At 40.2% G+C, this 20,311-nt stretch overlaps 1 protein-coding gene and 1 long non-coding RNA gene across 5 annotated transcripts in view; one reads left to right on the top strand and one right to left on the bottom strand.

The window, feature by feature from the left end:
• Positions 1-415: 415 nt before the first annotated feature.
• LOC133369891 (uncharacterized) lies at positions 416-9,109 on the bottom strand. Its single transcript, XR_009759014.1, has 3 exons — positions 8,885-9,109; positions 7,413-7,608; positions 416-919 (listed from the first exon to the last, which is right to left on the bottom strand). It is a non-coding gene; the product is annotated as an uncharacterized LOC133369891 (long non-coding RNA).
• Positions 6,475-20,311, top strand: part of LOC133369890 (cytochrome P450 1A5-like) — a 34,141-nt gene continuing 20,304 nt past the window's right edge. For 3 of the 4 annotated variants that reach the window (XR_009759012.1, XR_009759013.1, XM_061595633.1), the window contains exons 1-5: positions 6,496-6,579; positions 10,512-10,785; positions 13,861-14,192; positions 14,305-15,752; positions 16,083-16,251. Coding sequence is in view for 1 of the 4 variants with exons in the window: in XM_061595633.1 (XP_061451617.1) it covers positions 10,707-10,785; positions 13,861-14,192; positions 14,305-15,752; positions 16,083-16,251 (2,028 nt within the window). In the remaining 3 variants the exon portion in view is untranslated. Of the gene's footprint in view, positions 6,580-10,511; positions 10,786-13,860; positions 14,193-14,304; positions 15,753-16,082; positions 16,252-20,311 lie in introns of all 4 variants that reach the window. The other variant, XM_061595634.1, reaches the window with a different exon arrangement.

Genomic DNA, 20,311 nt, shown 5'->3' with positions numbered 1-20,311 from the left:
GCGTGTGTGTGACTTTTGGGTGGCAGTGGTTTTTCTTTTCTTTTTCATAACAACACCCAGCTGTGTTTTGGCTTCAAGTCACTTCTTATCCATGCAGTGTGAATCAGAGCAGCTAGGCTGCCACTTGGAGTGGTGGCTTGCCTTATGAATAACTAACAACCTCATGCCCGGTGTTGCTCAGGAATTCTAAGAAACCAAAAAAAAAAAATCAGTGCAGTTTTGAAACCAGTGGTTAAAATCAGTGCCATATTGAAAGGTTCAGTCCGCCATCTGGATTCAAAATGGCATCCAATTGCAGCCAAACACAGAGGAAAACTTGCTCCTTGATCTGAGAAACCATCTTGCAAAATTTGGATGTGCTATTTTGAGAGGTGTCCAAAAGCATAACAAACAACTTCCCCCAATACATAGAAGATAATGAGAAATAATATTTATTTTTATTATACAATACAAAACGCTTTCGAATAATATTGATAAGATTACAATAAATTAAAAGCACTGTACAGTTGTGTCCTGGCCAACTCTTTTGGAATTAGACTTGGGAGCAATGACATGTTTTTCTCTGCTGTTTTTAATGCAAAATTTAACACATGAGGGCTACATATATTAGACTACAGATCACACAGGTCTCTGCATCTCTATAAGACATTACTAGGGATGGCTACTCAAGCAAAGACACTGTCACGACAACTTGGCACGCCCCCAGGGACTCCTTATGTAGGATCAGGGCAGGCACACTTCTTGCACGGGAACTGTCTCTCGGACTGAGACTGGGCAAGCAACCGGGCATTCCTATGAGTAAGCTGGAGAGCTGGCTCAGTCTGTTTGCACCTGCAGAAGTGGTGGTGAATCCATGGCGATGGAGATGGAGAGACCTCGGCCAGTTCATAGGATGTTGGACCCAATGTCCTGTAGGACCCTGCAGAGTTGTGTAGCGGAACAGAGAGTTTTGAGGGAGCGTATGTGTGTGTGTTTGAATCTTTGCCAAGATTCTACCTTCCCTGAAAATTAGTCAGACAGAGACTTTAAGCTTTAAAATAAGAAAGAACTACTTTATTCTGGAAGTACATGTTTGATAGGAAAGAGTCCTAAATCTAGCTAACTAGCTATGTTGGAGCAGTCTGCACTGGTCCCAGTGCTAGAGCTCATGCTGGTTAAGAGGGAGAGACAAAGGAAAGATGTCTGCTCCCCTCTCAAGAAAGATGAAGACAGGAAGGAGGGAAGGAACTGAGATCAACATCCTTTGCATATCAGTCTAGCAGGAAGGAAGAGACAGCAGGAGATCAAAGGACAGGTATAGCCTAGCAACCAAGAGGTCTCCTCTCTAGCAACGCCTTTAGCCCCATGCAGCTTCAACCCACAAGATGGAGTTGAACCTCATACATTCCAACAGTGCATTCCCTGGCTCTTGCTCTGCACCCTCCTAGTCTACGACAGGTGACGGGTCGGGAGATGGTCCAGGAGCCATTGCATCCTCTGCTGAAGATGGCGTAGGAGGGGTGTCAACTTTCAACTCCGCTATGTACCTGGCAGCCTGAACCGGGGGAGGGGTGTCACTCGACAGACTCCTGAGATATTTCCCTGCATCATCGACCCCACCTTGCAGACCACTGGGCCTCTCCCCTGGATCCCAGTCCTCCTTCAGAGCCTCTCTGCCAACAGTTATCCATGGGGCTCATGACAAGTTGTACGTTGCCTTGGTATTTATCATTCCAAAACTTAAGGAGGAGAAGGAGGATTAACAAATCATCACCTGCCTCATCTTTAACGTTAAGAGGGAGGAGGAATGTGGCTTGAGGAGGAAAGGGATGGGATAAGGGTCTCACTGATACCCTGTGCCCAACGGCCCCCAGAAACCGGAAGCTGGCCCTGAGTCTACTAATTCCCCCCTAAAACCTACCTGTTGGTGGAAGCAGGTTCACTAGAGCTGCTGAGGCACAGCCCTCCCAATGAGAATGTCAAGCAATTTAAAAAAAAAAACCCACCCATCCCAAATCTCACTACTCAGTCTTTCCTGTTCTACACACATTTTGTTTCTTGAATTTGCAGAGGCTAGTGAAGGCATTTTTGCCAGTTTCCTGTTCTCTGGCCAATCAGCTTCCTATTCTCTGCCTGCTTGTCAGCCCTACTAGGAAGGCTCCTACTCCACCTGTTGTTATGATGCTTATCCAACACAGCCAGTATAGCCGTTCGGGGGCAGTCAGAGAGGCATCAAGCCTGTTTCAAAAACAATCCTATGTGATAGCCATAGCCTGGTTCTGAGCATGCTCAGAGCTGTTTCCCTGAAGCCCAGATATCTTCATAGGTAACTAGAAATGCATCCGGGAGTGTTTCCTACTTTGAGGAGCTTTTTTGTTTAGCTTAGTTTAGTATTTTTGTGACCTTGTGTTTGTGTGTGTGAGAGAGCAAGCAAGCAAGCAAACACCAGTGAGTCCCTTCCTATAATAAATACCACTTTTTTACTCCATCATTGTGCATTTATTTATGTGAATTGGGAGGACAATAGTGGATGGCATGTAGCAAAACTTTACGCCGGCTTCCCCTGAGTTGGATTGTGCCCTAACTCATTAAAAGCAAGGGTGGAGCAGGGCAGGTAGATCTGAGCCACTTGCAGATTCAGAGTATTTTCTAGGGTATTTCCAGAAAGGATATGTGGATCTGCTTCCAACAAGCCCCCCCCCAATTTAAGTTAAGAATATTTTCTATATGGTGGAATTGAGGGAAATGCTGATGCTCTTATTTCTAGCTTGCTTTTTGGTGAGTTTTGTCAGTAATTTTTTTAATGAAAAATTGGGGTCCAAGCCTGTTTGAATATGACTCCACATCCCTCCCCAAACCTGGAAGATATTCTCCCTAATCTCAGCCATAAAGAGGCTGATTATTATTAGTCTGGTTTGATGTACTCGGCCCATGAGCAGAGATTATTACTTCACATTTTCAGGACTAAGTCTAGGGTTGCCATATTCCAGTTCCACAAATCCGGTCAGGTTAATTTGCATATTATGCAAATTATTTGCATATTATTTGCATATCATGCAAATATTTGCATATTAATATTTGGATTGTCCAGTTGTTTTGTTTTTGTGCCTAGGAATTACCACCAAAAACTGGGGAAAGATGTGAGAAATCTTTTTTTTAAAAGCAACATTTTCAGCCTTAAATGCCTAGTTTCCAACACTATGGAGTATTTATTGATTGATTAAGAGAATTTATATCCTGCCCTTTTGCTGTTAAAAACAGAGCTCAGCACAGCTTACAAATATAATAAAAACAATAAAAATACACAATCAATATAAAAACATAATAAAAACACAAAATAGCAACAAACATAAAGTAAGTCAGGGCAGCAGCATGGTTAACCATAACATATACAATATATTTCAGAGATGTGGTGAGTGGAGAAAAACAAGCCAAAATGTTAGGAAAAGGAGTCTTTCACACCACATGCTCAGTTCTAAATACTGCTGCAGCAAGTTTTACAAGTTCCTCCAGTATTCCACTGGTGCAGGCACTCAGACATTCAAAGTATCTGTATGTTTCTTAGGTTTTATAAAAGCAGAGCTTTGCTTAACTCAAAATTTCTCAACCACATCTACACAGGTTCCACCTCCATACTCAAAATGAAACTGGGCCTGGAAGTGTGCAACAACCCCACACATACCTTGCTAATTAGATTACCAATGCCAGGATGTCTGTCTTATTGACTACTCTCCTGCTCCCCCCCCCACCGGGCATCATGAAAGACCCAGTCCTGGGCTCAGAAAGAAAATAAATATCTGGTCCTCTTCAAAGTATTGATAAGCCTCTTGTTTTAATTGAAATAATAATTATAAATTCTTGTTCTTATCACTAATGGGAGTTAATTATCTTGCATATGCTGCTGTTGCTTCTATGGCTGTAACGGAGTGAGGTTAAAGATAAGTGAAACTTAAATAGGAAAAAAAAACACAGAAGGCAGTAACACTTTCCTAAATGTAATACCATACCAACCACAAGAAGATTCCTATGAGTAAGGCAAAAAACTAAGCATCTCACAACCAGTCAGGATTCCTAACCAAAAACCAAAAATATGATAAATGAAGAAATATGTATATAAGCATGACTATCAAATATATTTATTATTTACACAAACTGTAAAGATATTTATAGTGCAATCCTAAGTTTATTTATTCAGAAGCAAGTCCCAGCGTATTCAGTGGGGCTTACTCAAACAGGGACAGAAATGCAACCTCAAGTGATAAGCAACTTCATTCACACAACCCAAAATTCTGAATCATGCCATTTTACGCTGTTTTGCAACTGTTTATACTTGTTTTATGGTCATTGGATTTTAAATGGCTTTATTTCTTGTTGTGAGCTGCATTGGTTTCCAACCCTACCTCACAGGGGTGTTGGAAAGACTCCATACATGCACACGCACACACAGCAGATGTATAAATACATACAGCCCATATAATAGTTTATTGTCAAACCAGTTGGTCATTGCAGAAAAATCAGTATTAGTTTTAAAAAAATCAGTATTAGTTTCCTACAGAATAAAAACTGTAATACCTAAGTAAGCCCTGCCTACTTACTTTAAAATTGGACTGGAGACAGAAAGAGTTAGAACACAAACATAATTCTTTTTTACATTCACTCCAAAGTCCCATTGATTTTCAGCACATTCATAACACGTCTACTCAAAGTAAGTCCTATTGAATTAAATGGGATTTACTTTGGGCATATGGGATTAGCATTGCTTTTAGAAAAAGCAAGTATTGGGAAGGTTTTCAAAACACTGCCCAAGGTCTGACTCCTGCACACAAGAGGAAAAAAAACTGAAATGTATATACTTACCCAATTTATGAGATTTTCAGATAAACGGGGGGGGGGGGTTGAAACCACCATTTTGTTTTCTAGACACTGCCTGAGGTCAATGAAACTGAAACACAATCCCTGATTGGCTGCAATGCTGAACGGGCGGGGTTAAAGCTACAAAGTGCTATAGTACAGTACTGTTTAAAGAAAGATTTAACAGTCGAGGGGGGTGGCTGACGTTTTTATGTATATCTCGAGAACCGGACCACCTAGAAACTTAATTTTTTTTAAATTAAAGCTGAGAATCCAGGCCACGTAAGGGGCTAGCCGGGCGCTGGGTGGCATGCATAGAATCCGGGTAAAACCTGGCTATCCGGGCAATATGGCAACCCTAACTAAGTCGTGCTTTGCAAGTATATTCTGATGTGCTCTGAGGTGCCCTGGCTCAAATGACACAATTTTTGGGGTCTATTGGTTGGAATACTTTGTTTTTTTAATTTAGAGAAAAAACTGTTCTGGATAATGAAAAGTTAAACTGATTTGTGGGGGAGGGAAACTGCATGCAACTGGAAGCAAGTGTTTCTCACATTTTCAGCTTTGTGTGTGTTTAATTTTTTCACAATGGCTGTGTAGGTGTAATCAATCCATGAATTAAAAAACTTATGCCATGAGTAGGGATGGAAGGATCTGTCAGTTTTACCTCTCTGTTTCTCATTTTTCCAATCTCAAATTCAGTTCTCCACATTTCTGCAGCAATTTTTTTTAAAAAAATCTCCTACTAAACACACTTTTTATGCAGTTTTAATATATACACTTTTGCAAGCAATTTCCCCTAATGTAATGCTGTTTTGTATGTTGTTTTCATGAATATATTCATTTTATGCACACTTTCCCCTCGTATATGCATTTTTGCAAACATTGCTTAGCTAGAAAACTGCATTGCAAAATTTGGATAAGTGCGAATTTTGAAGGATGGCTGTGTTTTGGTTCTCACGTTTTAGAAAATGCAGATCTGATAAATTCTGCTTTAAATTAGAACTAGATCAAACTTCTCCCCCATCCATAGTCATGAGGTATAGCTTAATTTCTAAATAAGAGGTGTGGAGTCAATTTTGTCTGTAAAATCATACCTGGCCCACTTACATGAAAGCTCTTCCACTGTCCATAGATGTGCAGAGAATGTATATTTTTTTGGCGAGGAGGCAGTGGTACTCTACCACTAGTATAGCTCTACAGCATTTTTAGCCTCTTCCTCCTCCCCAACACCAGCCCACTATATCAGTGTCTCCTGTAGCCCCCCATCCTATGCATATTCATCTGGAAATGAGTCTCATTGGCTTCAGCTGGATTTGAAGTGTGAATAGGTTTGCAGTGTCAGGTGAGTTTTTATCATTGCGCGATTTGAAAAACAAACAATTCTGCAGAGAAATGGAGTTTAACTTTAAAAAAAAGAGAAAAAAGAAAAATTCCACACTGTCCATAAACTGTAGTAGGCTTAACTCATATTATTCCTCTTCAAAACAAAAAGAGAGAGAGAGACTGACAGCCTCTCTAAAAGCCAGTTCTTCTTCTTCTAGTGTTTGAAGTAACTTGGCTTTCGAAACACTTTTTATCACATGATTAGAGGGAGACCAACCAATCAGGTTTTAGGAAGGGCCACATAAAGCTGTGAGAAAATACCTTATCGTATTATTTACTGGGAATAAGGATCCAGTTCACTTGCGGTTTTCCCGGCATTGCAAGTCCTGCCACTTACACAGCAAGAAGAGTGGAGTTGGTTTTGTAAGTGAATTTATATCAGTATTACACAATTCTCTCACCTGGGATTCACAGGTACTAATGGAGACAACCTGTAATATAGGGTGGCTTCAGTTTCTTATTCTTTCATGGGTTTCTTTTGCTATCTAGGAATAATGGTGACAGTAAGGCAAAATACAATGTTTGTTGCCTGATCTTGAGCCTGGCTACTCAGATGTAATCCTTGCCAAGTTCGATAGGGCTTACTCCCAGGTAGGGATGAGAGAGAAATGTGATTGTTTGCATTTTAATGAGAAATTCCCTAATTTGCCCTTTGCAAACCAATTCACAAACCGAAACTGAATTATCCTTCAAAATTCTCACTTCTATGAATGTTGCAGTGCAGTTCCCCAACCAAATAATGTGTACAAAAATGCATATATTAGGGAAAGTGTGAATAAAAATGCATATATTAATGCAATAAATGCACACAAATGTGTTATATTAGGGGAAATGGTTTCCAAGATGTGTATATTAATCAAAACTGCACACAAAAAGGTGTATATTAGGAGTAATTTGCGCTAAGATGCTAAAGCTTTTTTTGAGGATTTAAAAAAAATAAATTGCAAAATGCTGCAAAAATGTGTTTATCATTTTTCTAATCTTAGATTCAGTTGTGGCAGGGTACCTATATTTAGAAATGTTTTGAACTGTGTACTCAGAATGTTTGTCAAGGGAAGTGTAGTTGCTACCACTTAATTTATACATAAGAGAGAAGGTGGGATGGGAGCTCTGGCATTTCCCTACATGTTAACCGGGCCAAATCCAAAGTGTTGCCATTAGTACATAAAGTCCTCAACAGTTTGGGACTAGTTTACCTGAAGGATTGCTGTGCCCTGCATTTGGCCTCTCAGCCGCTTCGATCTGCAGAGCTGGCATTTTTACAAGTGCTGTACAAATGTTCATTCCGAAATTGATCTTTTAGTGTGTGCAGCAACTATTCTCTGGAAACATCTAGAAGAATTGCAGGGGAGGGGAGCCAGAGGTGACTGCTGCAGGAGACTCTTGGAGAAGCTGGAAAAAACAGGAAGACGCTCAGGACTGATTTATTTATTTATTATTTATTTATTTAGTTGCATTTCTAAACCGCCCTATAGCTAACAGCTCCCAGGGCGGTGTACAACAATTTCATTCCTCTCCTGCTCTCAGTAACATGATCAGATCTATTAAGCTGAAGTTGAAGGTTAGAAGAGAGGGGAATTATCTTAATTTTCAGAAAGATTGGCATTCAAAGACTGTCCCCCTCCACTCAGAGCACTAAGCATATAATAATAATAATAATAATAATAATAATAATAATTACTACCACTACTACTACTACCACCACTAGTGCTTTTTTTGGAGGAGCAGAAAAGTGCTGATACATCTTGATAAATGTGCAGGGTGTCAGAATATAATGGCTGCCTCAAGCAGCAGAAAAAGAGGTGCCGGTACTCCACGCTGGTGAGTACTGTCATAAAAAAAGCACTGATTATCCCTGCTACAAGCCTTGCACAAATCTGCTCATGCAAGGATCAAACGGAAGTAAAGGTGTGGCAGTGGAGGCCACCCATTGAAACATCTTCCAACAAGTGACACCAAAGAGAAATAAGGAAATAATTATATGCTAAGGAGCTTCCATGTCAGCAGCGACTGCAGATTAGGGATGCTGAAGAATTCCGATGAGAAATAGATATGGAAGAGGAAATGGCTACACTTCAGATGTTTGTCTGTGGTCAGCAAGGGAAATCAGTCAAGATGGCCGCAAGGCAGCAAGGATGTGAAAGACGCTGCTCCGTAGCTTAAAGATAATCTACAAAGGAAAGGAGTTAGTATAACTGTTTACTGGTACTACTTTATACCTTTTTATCTTATTTACATGACTATTTTCTGCCGAGAGAAACTTGGCAGAACACTGGATGTTTCGTATGAAAAACAAACAAGATAAAGAAGGCTTACTATTTTGGAAATTACGATAAGCAGTTAAATGAAAGTGGAAATTAGTAGAACTATTTAAAATTCCTAATTTTTCATGTGTGCCAGAGCTGGAGTAAACAAAAGCTGATAGACCATGCAATAGTTTGGGATAAAGATATATCAAACAATATGGTTCTTACCAGACAAAAATGTAAAGACTTAGGTATCACACCGGGTAAAGAAGATTTGCAATTGGTTAATGGAGGAAAACAAGCAAAAATTACTTATTACTATCAACCAAATGAGATTGTATCCAAATCAAAAGACAAGGCAGAGTCCGAAAAAAATTTGACCTACAAAAACACTATTACAGATTGGGATATAAATAACTTACCAACTTGGCTTCCAAATAATGAGGAGAATAACAGATTTGTGAATTTAGCACAAGAAATTGAGGAGGTGGAAGGACAGGGAGCCTCTCAGGATGTGCCTTGGTATATGAAAGAGTTTAACTCATCAATAGGAACTGAAGAGGACTCAATGCCACCATTAGAATCCTCTGATTGTTACGAAGAGTTTAAACTCAGGCCGCCACCCATTGCAGCATACATGGAGGATTTAAAAGAACCTGAACAATTTATTCCACAAATAACAACAATAAAGGATGACTGGTGTCAAATGGTGTCGCAATCACTTACTCAAATTGCCAAATTTGTTGCCGAAGCAAATTCTTTGCTAACAACGTTAACAGAATTTACTGTAAAAAGGGAACTCCATACCAACACAGAGTTAAAGACTATAAAAACAAGTACGCAGGCATGTCAGACGACCCAAAGGATAGATCCCCACCTAGTGGATAAAAAAGAGAAGAGTTCCAAGTTTCCAACTCAAGCTGTAAAAAAGAGTAAAAATGTGAAAGCTACGAGGAGTCATCATAGGTGTCATATGAAATTTGAAAAACTCTTTAAGCTTTTGGAAATACCGAAAGAATCAACCAAAAAGAAGAAAAATAAAAGGAAATGAAAGAGAAAGAAAAAGAAAGGCACGACAAAAATCAAAGCTCTTACCGTAGTGGAAAATGCCCAATCACCTATAAAAGAGAGTGTACAAGGAATATTAAATATGGAAGATCAGCCAGTCAATCCTAATCCTATATTGCAAATTCAAGATGAGTCTACACATGAACAGATAACAAGGGATATGATTAACATTAAATCTTCTAACTCATTGTTAAATGATAAGCTGTGGAATTTAACTTTAAGTGACAAAAAGTTGGCAATAATAAATTTTCCAAAACCAAAAGGATATTTAACACAGAAGGAAAGAAAGAAACATCTAATAAAGATTGTGAATGAAGCATCTCCTGGACTTATTCAGATGAAAGATATCGTAAATATTAGATATCTTTTCTATAATTATATCAATGCGAGAGCTATAGTAACATTCTTGATGAAAGATAAAACAAGCTCATTTTACGGTAAGGAAGAATTGCTATCAATGCACAATATACACATTGTAAGAGTGTTTGAGGATTTAGCCCCTCCGCAAAGATTACTGGCAACTTCTGCTATTAACAAATCTCCACTTTTTCCGAATGAACAAGAGCGGGATGTGAAGCTGACCATGCCGGATATAAAAGAGGAGTCAAACAGAGACGTAAATCAGTTCCTACCTGAAGAGCTAACTTTACTAGATACCTTTGCCACTTTATCCCTCGAGGCAAAGACAGAAATTTGGACGAAGCTTGAAATATTAATGACAGCTTTAAAAGAAATGGAATATAATGGTAAAACCCAGAATGTAGTTACCTTTAGACACAAGAAAAGTATAAATTATGAGATACCTGAGTCTACAGGGATGAAACTGGCAGAGCTTGGAAGTAACTCATTATTTTTAACGAGTTACTTTTAATTCGTTACAATTTTAATTAACGAGCGGGTAATTCCATTACATTTGGCAAGTAACGGAACGAATAGTAATTTCCCTACTTTTCAGCTTCAACTTTAACGTTTCCACATTAGGTTGGACGTTACTTGGGGGCAGGAACAAGGGGAAGTCAGCTCCTGGCTGTGATTGGTTAACACAAGACATGTGCCTCACACTGATTGGACCTCTGCGCAGACTGTCTCTTCCCTCGTGATCTGTGTTAGGAGGCTCGAGGGAAGAGGTTGAATAGGCAGGGGGAGCCTGCTAGCATCTGACTCTGAGAGGAAAAAATGGACGCCGGAGGAAAAAGCCAGGGCACGGACAACAACGGAGGAGAAGGCTGCAGCAGAATGGCGAAGAGCTGTGGAGGTGAGTGACGATGATTTGTGTGTGTGTGTGTGTGTGTGTGCCCCAGTGTGTGTGTTTTCGGCTGGAGTCTCTGGTTTTGGGGGGGGGCTCTGGCTCTCTGGCTACCACCCCTTACTCTCTGGACTCTCTGCTTCAATTTAAAAAAAAATTAAGTTTCTAGGTGGTCTAATTCCCGAGATATACACCAAAACGTAAACCCCCCCTGCACAACTTTTTTTTAAACAGATTCATGCTCTAGCTACAACTCCCATCAGCCCAATCCAGTGGCCATGCTGGCTGGGGCTGATGGGAGTTGTAGTTTAAAGTAACTTTTCAAAGCTCTGGCTGCAACCCCGCCCTTTCATGATTGTGAGTAAAGTGCAGACTTGTGTTTGTGTTGTAAATCTCTCTCCCTCCAACCCTATTTTTAAAGAAATTAGGCAGGGTTTATCACAGTTTTTATTATGTAGGAAACTAATACTCATTTTTTTAAAAAATGAAGTTTATTTATTTATTTTTATTATTTTATTTATATCCCACCCTTCCTCCCAGTAGGAGCCCAGGGCAGCAAACAAAAGCACTAAAAACACTTTAAAAATCATAAAAACAGACTTTAAAATATATTAAAACAAAACATCTTTGAAAACATTTTTAAAAGCTTTAAAAACATTTTTTTTAAGAAAAAGTTTAAAAACATATTAAAAAGCAATTTCAACACAGACGCAGACTGGGATAAGCTCTCAACTTAAAGGACTTGTTAAAAGAACAAGTTCCTTATCACTTGAGGCTGCAGTTTTCCCTGGTTGAGTAAGCCCCATTGAATACATTGGGACTTGCTTCTGAGTAAACAAACATAGGATTGCACTATAAATATCTTTACAGGTTATATAAATGAACATATTTGATAGTCATATAAATATTTTCATAGAATCATAGAATAGTAGAGTTGGAAGGGGCCTATAAGGCCATCAAGTCCAACCCCCTGCTCAATGCAGGAATCCAAATCAAAGCATTCCCGACAGATGGCTGTCCAGCCTCCAGTGTCAGAGATCCCACTACCTCTCTAGTAATTAGTTCCATTGTTGTATGGCTCTAACAGTTAGGAAGCTTTTCCTGATGTCCAGTCGAAATCTGGCTTCTTGCAACTTGAGCCCATTATTCTGTGTCCTGCACTCTGGGATCATTGAGAAGAGATCCCGGCCCTCCTTTGTGTGGCAACCTTTCAAGTACTTGAAGAGTGCTATCATATCTCCCCTCAGTCTTCTCTTCTCCAGGTTAAATATGCCCAGTTCCTTCAGTCTCTCCTCATAGGGCGTTGTTTCCAGTCCCCTGATCATCCTTGTTGCCCTCTTTTGAACCTGTTCCAGTTTGTCTGCATCCTTCTTGAAGTGCAGAGACCAGAACTGGACACAGCGCTCAAGATGAGGCCTAACCAGTGCTGAATAGAGGGGAACTAATACTTCACATGATTTGGAAACTATGCTTCTGTTAATGCAGCCTGATATAGCATTTGCCTTTTTTGCAACCACATCACACTGTTGGCTCATATTCAGCTTGTGATCAACAACAATTCCAAGGTCCTTCTTGCATGTCGTACTGCTGAGCCAAGCATCCCCCATCTTATAACTGTGCATTTGGTTTTACTTCCACCCAGTTTTGTCATGCTGTGTCCCTATAAGTATCCAATTGCATACTATGGTTGTACAATACTTCCTTTACATTTTAAGTATGCCTTGGGGTAGTCATGGTTCTCCATTGTTTTCATCCTGAGGGGCAGATAGGCTGAGAAATGGTGAGTAGCCCATGGTCACCCACTACACTTTATAGCTTATTTTCATTTTGAAAAATTAATTAAAACAATTTACATGCAGGCAAAATTTATTAAGCGGATTCACACAATATGTGTAAAGCACATCCAACTCGCATTTAAAGTGCATGACTTCCCCTAAAGAATTCTGGGAAGTGTCATTTTCCCCTCACAGTTATAGTTCTCACCACTCTTAACAAACTGCAGTTCCCATGATTCTGTGGTGGGATTCATGTACTTCAAATGGGTGTTGAATGTGCTTTAAAGAAATGGTGTGGATCTGCCCTAGGTATGATGTTCATTCAAGAGTGAATTGAAAAGAACAATTTTAAAAGATACTTCTTACTCTTACTCATTTTTCAGACCTCTTTCTGAAGTAAAGGGTCAAATCTGTAAAAACATTTGGAGCAGCCACATTAAAAGATAAGGGCAGGGTATTCCAGGCAGGGTGTTGCCAACCCTGCTTGGATATGGATGTCTTTGCAGAAGAACCCTAGTCAAGGTTTACCAACAGCACAGTCCAAACTATATCTACTTAGAAGTCAGTCCTGTTGAGTTCTATGGGGCTTAATCCCTTAGTAAGTGTGTTTAGAATTGCAGCCTTCAGGAGCCTCCATCTTTACTCCCCAAAGCTCCCATCTAACATCTCCACAACACTAGGCTCCTTTGTCTCTGCTGTGGCCTTCTGGTGACTGCCCTAGCCTGAAGGCACTTAACCCTTCTTGCTGAAAGCAAGTAGGCTAGATTAAATGTTCCCTACCCAGGCTCATATATATAAAAGATAAAAGATAAACGGCATTTTGTCAAAAGTATTTTTGTCTACATTTTATACCTCATCCTTGGTTTTCCAAGCTTGGCATGGAATGCTTCTCATACAGAATTAATTTGAAATGCTGCATATTTATTATCATAATCATCATATTCAAAATAAAAAATATATGTACCGCCTTCAAGTTGATTCCAACTTATGGTGACCCTATGAATAGGGTTTTCATGAGGCTGAGAGGCAGTGACTGGCCCAAGGTCACCCAGTGAGCTTCATGGCTATGTGGGGATTTGAACCCTAGTCTCATTTTGTTCTCACAACAACCCTGTGAGATAGTAGGTTAGACTGGCCCAGGCAGGGTTATTCAGTGAGCAAAAATGATGCAAATAGGATCTCTTTTAATTGTGCTATCGACCTGCTTACTTCCACTTTGACTGGGGGATCTTGCAGCATGGGGAAGAGATGGGGGCACATCACAGCTGAAGTTCACCCATATAGGAGCATTATCTCTTGTTTATTACAGAGACGCCTGTTGCAGGTTTTGCTGCTGAGAGCAGCAGTCAGTTAGTGCGGCCACTTGAGTCACAGCTTGTTGATCCTGAGGAGGCAAAACTAGAAAGTGAGGTTCAGAAAGGAGGCCCTGTGCACGAGGAGGAGGAGGGCATGAAGCAGTGCCAGTTGCCCACAGACACATCTGCAGAACAGCAAGTAGCATGGTTTGGCTTTGAGAAAGCTTGTACATTTGTGAGCCAGAGTGGGAAAAAGGTTGTTGTACGATGCAATTACTGCCTTCCAAGGATCAAAAATCTGAGATCAGCTGTTTCCTCCTCATCCAATGTGAAGAAACATTTTGAGGTAAGCCTTTGTCATGCTGGTCCTCAAAGAGTGTCCATTGTCTATTTATGTTTAAATTGTGAAGTTCCTCTTCCATTTTTTCTTGGATTCATGCTTTGTTCTTCTTCCTCAGAGGGCACACCCTGAGAAGCTGAGAGCAACTGAAGAAGCAATAAAGGCAAGGAGACGTGGCCTTCCTGAACCAATGCATGACACCCCTCCTCCCAAAATGCTGAAGCAGCATCAGACAACCCTTGAGAGGTGGGGATCTGGCAGGGAGCCTGTCACCCAGAGCAATCTCGACAGGAGAATCATTGATTTCATTGTAGAGGAGACATTACCACTTCAGACTGTGGACAAACCATCATTCATTAATCTGGTTCCCATTGGACTCCCCAAAGATCTCACCATCATATGTGCCAAGACTCTGAGAGACAGAATTGAGAAGAGATCATGCCACATGAGAGAAACTCTTGCAAACCGAATGGGTGCTGTGGCATATATAGCAACCACTGCAGATTGTTGGACCAATGGCAAGAAGAGTTACTTTGGGGTAACAGCCCACTGGATCAACCCAACTACCCTGAAACGTGAGGTCGGGGCCTTGGCTTGTAAGCGTCTGAAGGGGCGCCATACATACGATGTCCTTTCAAAAGCACTGCATGATGTACATGTGCAGTACAGGATCCACAACAAAGTTATGTGCACTACTACAGACAATGGCTCCAACTTTGTGAAAGCGTTCAGAGTTTTCATGGCCAAAGAGCCAGTGGAAGCTGCAGGCACCAGTGACGATGATGGTGATAACCAAGAGGAGGAGGAGGCTGAGGTGGAGTTTGTGCCTATCTGTGAGATCCTGGACACAGGACCTGAGGCAGAGGAAGAAGCTGCAGACTCAGGAGAGGATTTTGTTTTACCACCACACCAGAGATGTGCTAGCCACACCCTCAACCTGGTGGCAACACAAGACATAGAGGCCATGCTTTCTGACTCCTCCAAAAGTAGTCTTCTTGGTCCTTTCAAGAAACAGTTTCGTTCCTTGATGGGAAAGTGCAGCAAGTTGTGGTCCAAGCAGAACCAGTCAGCCCAGATTGCTGAGTATATCCATGCGCAATGTGGTGTGTATCTGAAGGTACCGAATAAGACCAGGTGGAATTCCACCTTTGATGCGTTGAAGCAACTACATGAGCTCCTGTCAACTGTGCCACTAAAAATGCATGCCATAATGGACCGCTGCTCCTTGTCCAGGATCACAGCTGCTGAGATTGAAGTGGTACAGGAATACACAGAGATTATGGAGCCACTAGCCCAGTCCCTAGATATCCTGCAACGGGAGAACAGCATGTTCATGGGGTATTTGCTACCAACGCTCTGCAATCTGGACCGCAAGTTAGAAGGACTGGAAAACAAACCTGAGAGGTACACATACTGTTTTCAGCTGCTGAGAGGTGTGCGCGAAGCCCTAAGAAAGCGGTTTGCAGCTATCTGGGAGGACAAGAGGCTTCTTCTGGCAGCCTGCCTACACCTTCGCTTCAAACTAGATTGGCTGGAATCGTGTCAGGCCACCACCCATACCAACAAGTAAGAACATTAGGGAAGCCCTTTGGGTGGATTACTCCAAGGGAAATGTTGTCTCAAGGGAGGCATCAGAGGGCTTAAGGTGGTAGGCAGGGGCTGGGCCTTTTCTTCCTGGGGCTCCTCATCACAACCTTGGGTTGCTGCAGGTAATCCTTAAGGGTCTGCTGTGCTGCCCCATGAGTGTGGTGACTTGGTCACCTTCCTACCTTCCATGTCATCATCCACAGGCTCAGGCTGGACCCTGAACCAGGGGACATGACAAGCATCAGGAAATGAAGAGCAGATGATGGTTTCCTAACATATATATGTTAACATATCCTCTCTCTTTCTTAGATACACAATGGAAGCCTTGTTGAAAGCCGAAATAAAGATGGGTGTACTTAATGAGGACAGTGATCAGTCTTCAGATAAAGACCAGGAAGGAGATGACTTAGAAGATGACTTCTTTAACTTTCTGCCCCAGGGCAAGAAGTCAGCAGTGGACACTGCTGAGGAGGAACTGGTGAGGTACCTGAGGTCTCCCAGCAGGGAAGTGTCATCACTCCATGGCTTTCCACGTGTGCTGCGGTGTTTTTTGCAGCACAACACAGGCATGCCTTCAAGCGCCGCAGTAGAACGCCTGTTCAGTACTGGTGGCAACGTAATGACTGTAAAAAGACATTCCTTGTCTGACATGCTCTTTGAGCATCTTGTTCTTTTGAGACATAACAGAAACATATTATAAAAGCATTTCAAGTGTAAAATTTGATTTCAAGAGTTGGGGTATCTTCATTGCTTGGGGGGATGTGAGATTCTGTTATGCCATTATGTTAATCTTATGGATAATTTTTTTTATTCTACTACCCCCTGTGTGTGTGTGTTTATTTTTAATATTGTTTTAGGCTTCTTAGATGTGCAGCAGCCAAGGCCAGCACCTTGTAGGAGTTTTTTTTAAAAGTAACTGAAATGTAATTGTAGTGATTACTTCTGAGAAAAAGTAAAGTAATCAGTTACTTTCAGAGCAATTGTAATTGTAACGGTAATTGCTACTTTTTTGGGCCAAGTAATTGTAACTGTAATTTATTACTTTTTAAAAGTAATCTTCCAAGCTCTGGAAACTGGACACTAAAAGTGAGAAAGATATCCCTCAAATTCCGAGATTAGAGAATCAGAACCACAATTAAGTAAGCCAAATATATTGAATCAAAATAATACTGTGAGAGCAACAGAGAACGTAAGCATGGAACTAACCCTCCCACATCAAAGTAGCAAATGACAAAATGATAAGCCAAAATATACCACCCTAAAGATCTTATCGTGGAACATTGCTGGTTGGGTTAGCAAATCTACTGATACATCTTGTACGAAATTTCTGGAACAATTTGATATATTACTCCTACAAGAAACTTGGGCACTGGGGGAGATGGGTTTTGATGGATATTCGGCGTATCAATTAGAAGCCACCCCCAGTCTTAGGGGAGGCCGCCCAAAAGGTGGTTTATGTACGTTTATATCAACTGTAATTAATATTCCCATTATTAGATGTGACCCGTTACCAGAACTGGCTATTGCTATAATTTTAAAACTTCTGAGGCACCCTGTGATGTTACTCAATGTGTATTTGTCCCCAAGTAGAGACAAAAAATCAGGCACTAATAAAATTGTCAAGTTAGAGGGTTATATAGTTACCTTAACCTCACGATACCCTGATGCATTATTAATAATAGCCGGAGATTTTAATGCTAGAGTGGGTCCATCGGATGAAGCCCTTTTTACTAAATATCAAATGATAGTTCCTTCTCTGGATGGCCCAACTTTTGTGCCTACAAGACAAGCAAAAGACAGAGGGATTAATTATATAGGCCTCCGCTTAATGCAGATGATATTTAAATTAAATCTAATTCTTCTGAATGGTCGTACACCAGGAGATTTAGAAGGGGAATATACATATCTATCAACTAGGGGAGCGTCCATAATAGATTTAGGTATTGTTTCCCAAGAACTCTATCATTCAATTAGTAGCTATATGATCATAGATCGACCAGAAAGTGACCATTCACCTCTAAATATAGTGCTGACTTGTGAAGAAGGTCAAATATGCACTGAACCTCAAACATTCTCTATTTCCGATTGCGAAACTCTTTAGGCCTATAGGAGTTCTCGAGATTAATACTAGATCATCTGCATATAAGAGTATATACCTTGGGATTTCCAATAGCCTTGGAGGGTGGGAAAGAACTGATGTGGTTTCTTGTAGGAGTAATATATCAAATTGTTCCAGAAAGACTTAAGTGGATACCCAACCTTGAAAAGGAGGTCACAGATAGATTAAAAGCCCCTGATTGCCTTGCTCTAAAGGAACTTATACTCCTAAATAACCAAGCAAATGACCCTTACTCACAATTCCAACAGCTAATAAAGAAGCTTCAAGTGACCCTGACGCTAAATACAAAAAATAAATTGAAAAACCAGATACAGAATTCTAAACCATGGTTTGATCATGACTGTGTGGAGAAAAAAAAATCTAATAGCTACTTTTAAAATATATAAGCAAAATAGGTCACTAGATTCAATGCAGGTTTATTGTGAAGCCAGGAGACAGTATAAACATCTAGAGAATAGGAAAAAGAAACTAGGGTTGAAAGAAATATGGCAGCGCCTTACTTATGCATCCAAACAAAAAAACTCTACATTGTTTTGGAAATTAATAACGAATAATTGCCCAAAAACACATAACAACTAGATTGCTATATCTCTCCTCATGTATGGGAAAATCATTTTGCAAATTTATTTAAGAATTATTTAGAATGCCATCCTCGGCCTATTGAAAATCAGTTGTTTATAACCGAATGGGAACCCGTAACGGTAAATGAAATTCTAGAACTGATAACTAATTTGAAACCAAATAAAGCCCCAGGACCAGATAACATTCCAGCGGAAATTTTCAAAACCAACGCAGTATGGTGGGCTCCAGTACTTGTGATTTTATTTTCTCATATTGATCATACTATGCAAGTACCTAGTGACTGGGGTTTGGCCATAATTGTACCAATATATAAAAAAGACTCAATGTTCGATCCAGCCAATTTTAGACCTATAAGCCTATTAAATATAATTAGCAAATTATATGCTGCCCACTTACAAAGCAAATTAAACATATGGATTGAAATCGAATATATTTTGGCCCAGGAACAAGCAGACTTTCGGGTGAGTCGTTCAACCATTGACCATGCTTTGGTCTTACAACATCTGGTAGAGAAATATACCGGAAAATCTAGGAGTTCCCTATACACTGCTTTTATAGATTTAAAGACAGCCTTTGACTCAATATCCAGAGTTAAACTCTGGGAAAAATTAGGCAACACTAATATTGATGTCCGTTTGCTGCTATTAATACGTGGGTTATATGAGAATACGTATTTGCGGGTCAGATGTAATAACAAAGGTCACTTAACAAACCCTATACCCACGCATAAAGGAGTAAAACAAGGTTGTATATTGGCCCCGCTTTTATTTAACATCTATATAAATGAAGTGGTCAACAGCTTAGCATCAGTTCTTTCCCACCCTCCAAGGCTATTGGAAATCCCAAGGTATATACTCTTATATGCAGATGATCTAGTATTAATCTCGAGAACTCCTATAGGCCTAAAGCGTTTATTATCTGCTTTGGCGGTATTTTGCTCAAAGGAGCACCTTATAATAAACAATGAAAAAACAAAAGTTATGATATTTAGGAAAAATAAAAGAAGGACGAATCATCTTTGGTGCTTGAATGGACATTTATTAGAGCAAGTAGTAGCTTTTAAATATTTGGGGATAACTTTTCAATCATCTAACTCCTGGCAATTACACACGAAAATGGCAATCCTAAATGCGAAAAGAACTCTGAAAGCCCTATTAGCCTTTTTTTATAACAAAGGAGGCCAGATCATTCCTGCGGTTATTAAAGTGTATGTGGCAAAAGTAATACCGCAGTTGATATATGGTACACAAGCTAATACATGTTTGAATTTTACATCTCTCGAGGCAGTGCAAAACTCCTTTCTTAGATCTATTTTAGCAGTTACACCTTGTGTCCCAAATTTTATCCTAAGATTAGAATCAGGTTTACCATCTATTGAATCACGTATTTGGTGCCACAGAATTACCTTTTGGTTAAAATTAATATTCAACCAGGTAGGACTGGCTCCCCACACCCTAAGAGATAATTTCCAGTCCACATGGAAAAAGATTTTATTAGATAAAATATCATCCATAGGCTTCTCTATTCCAACAATTTTAGACATGGGCTATACAAAGGCCAAGGTAAATATCCTACAGAGAGTTAGAGATATTGATTACCAACAACAACTGATGTTAGTTAGGAAGCATAGGTATAACATTAAACCCTTGGCCCCTATGTCATACCTTTCGAATCTTACTTTACCCAAATGGCGCTCAGAGCATTCACTCTGGCAAGATTTGATGCCCTTCCATCGGCGATATTAGAGGGCAGATTTAAAAAAGTGCCATACAATGATAGAAAATGCCCATGTGGTAATGACGAGGTGGAAACAGTTACACATGTTTTATTACATTGT

This window comes from Rhineura floridana, chromosome 14, assembly GCF_030035675.1.
Source record: "Rhineura floridana isolate rRhiFlo1 chromosome 14, rRhiFlo1.hap2, whole genome shotgun sequence".
NCBI classification, from domain to species: domain Eukaryota; kingdom Metazoa; phylum Chordata; class Lepidosauria; order Squamata; family Rhineuridae; genus Rhineura; species Rhineura floridana.
Note: the sequence above shows the minus strand (reverse complement) of the source record. Positions and strands in the feature narration are given on the sequence as shown.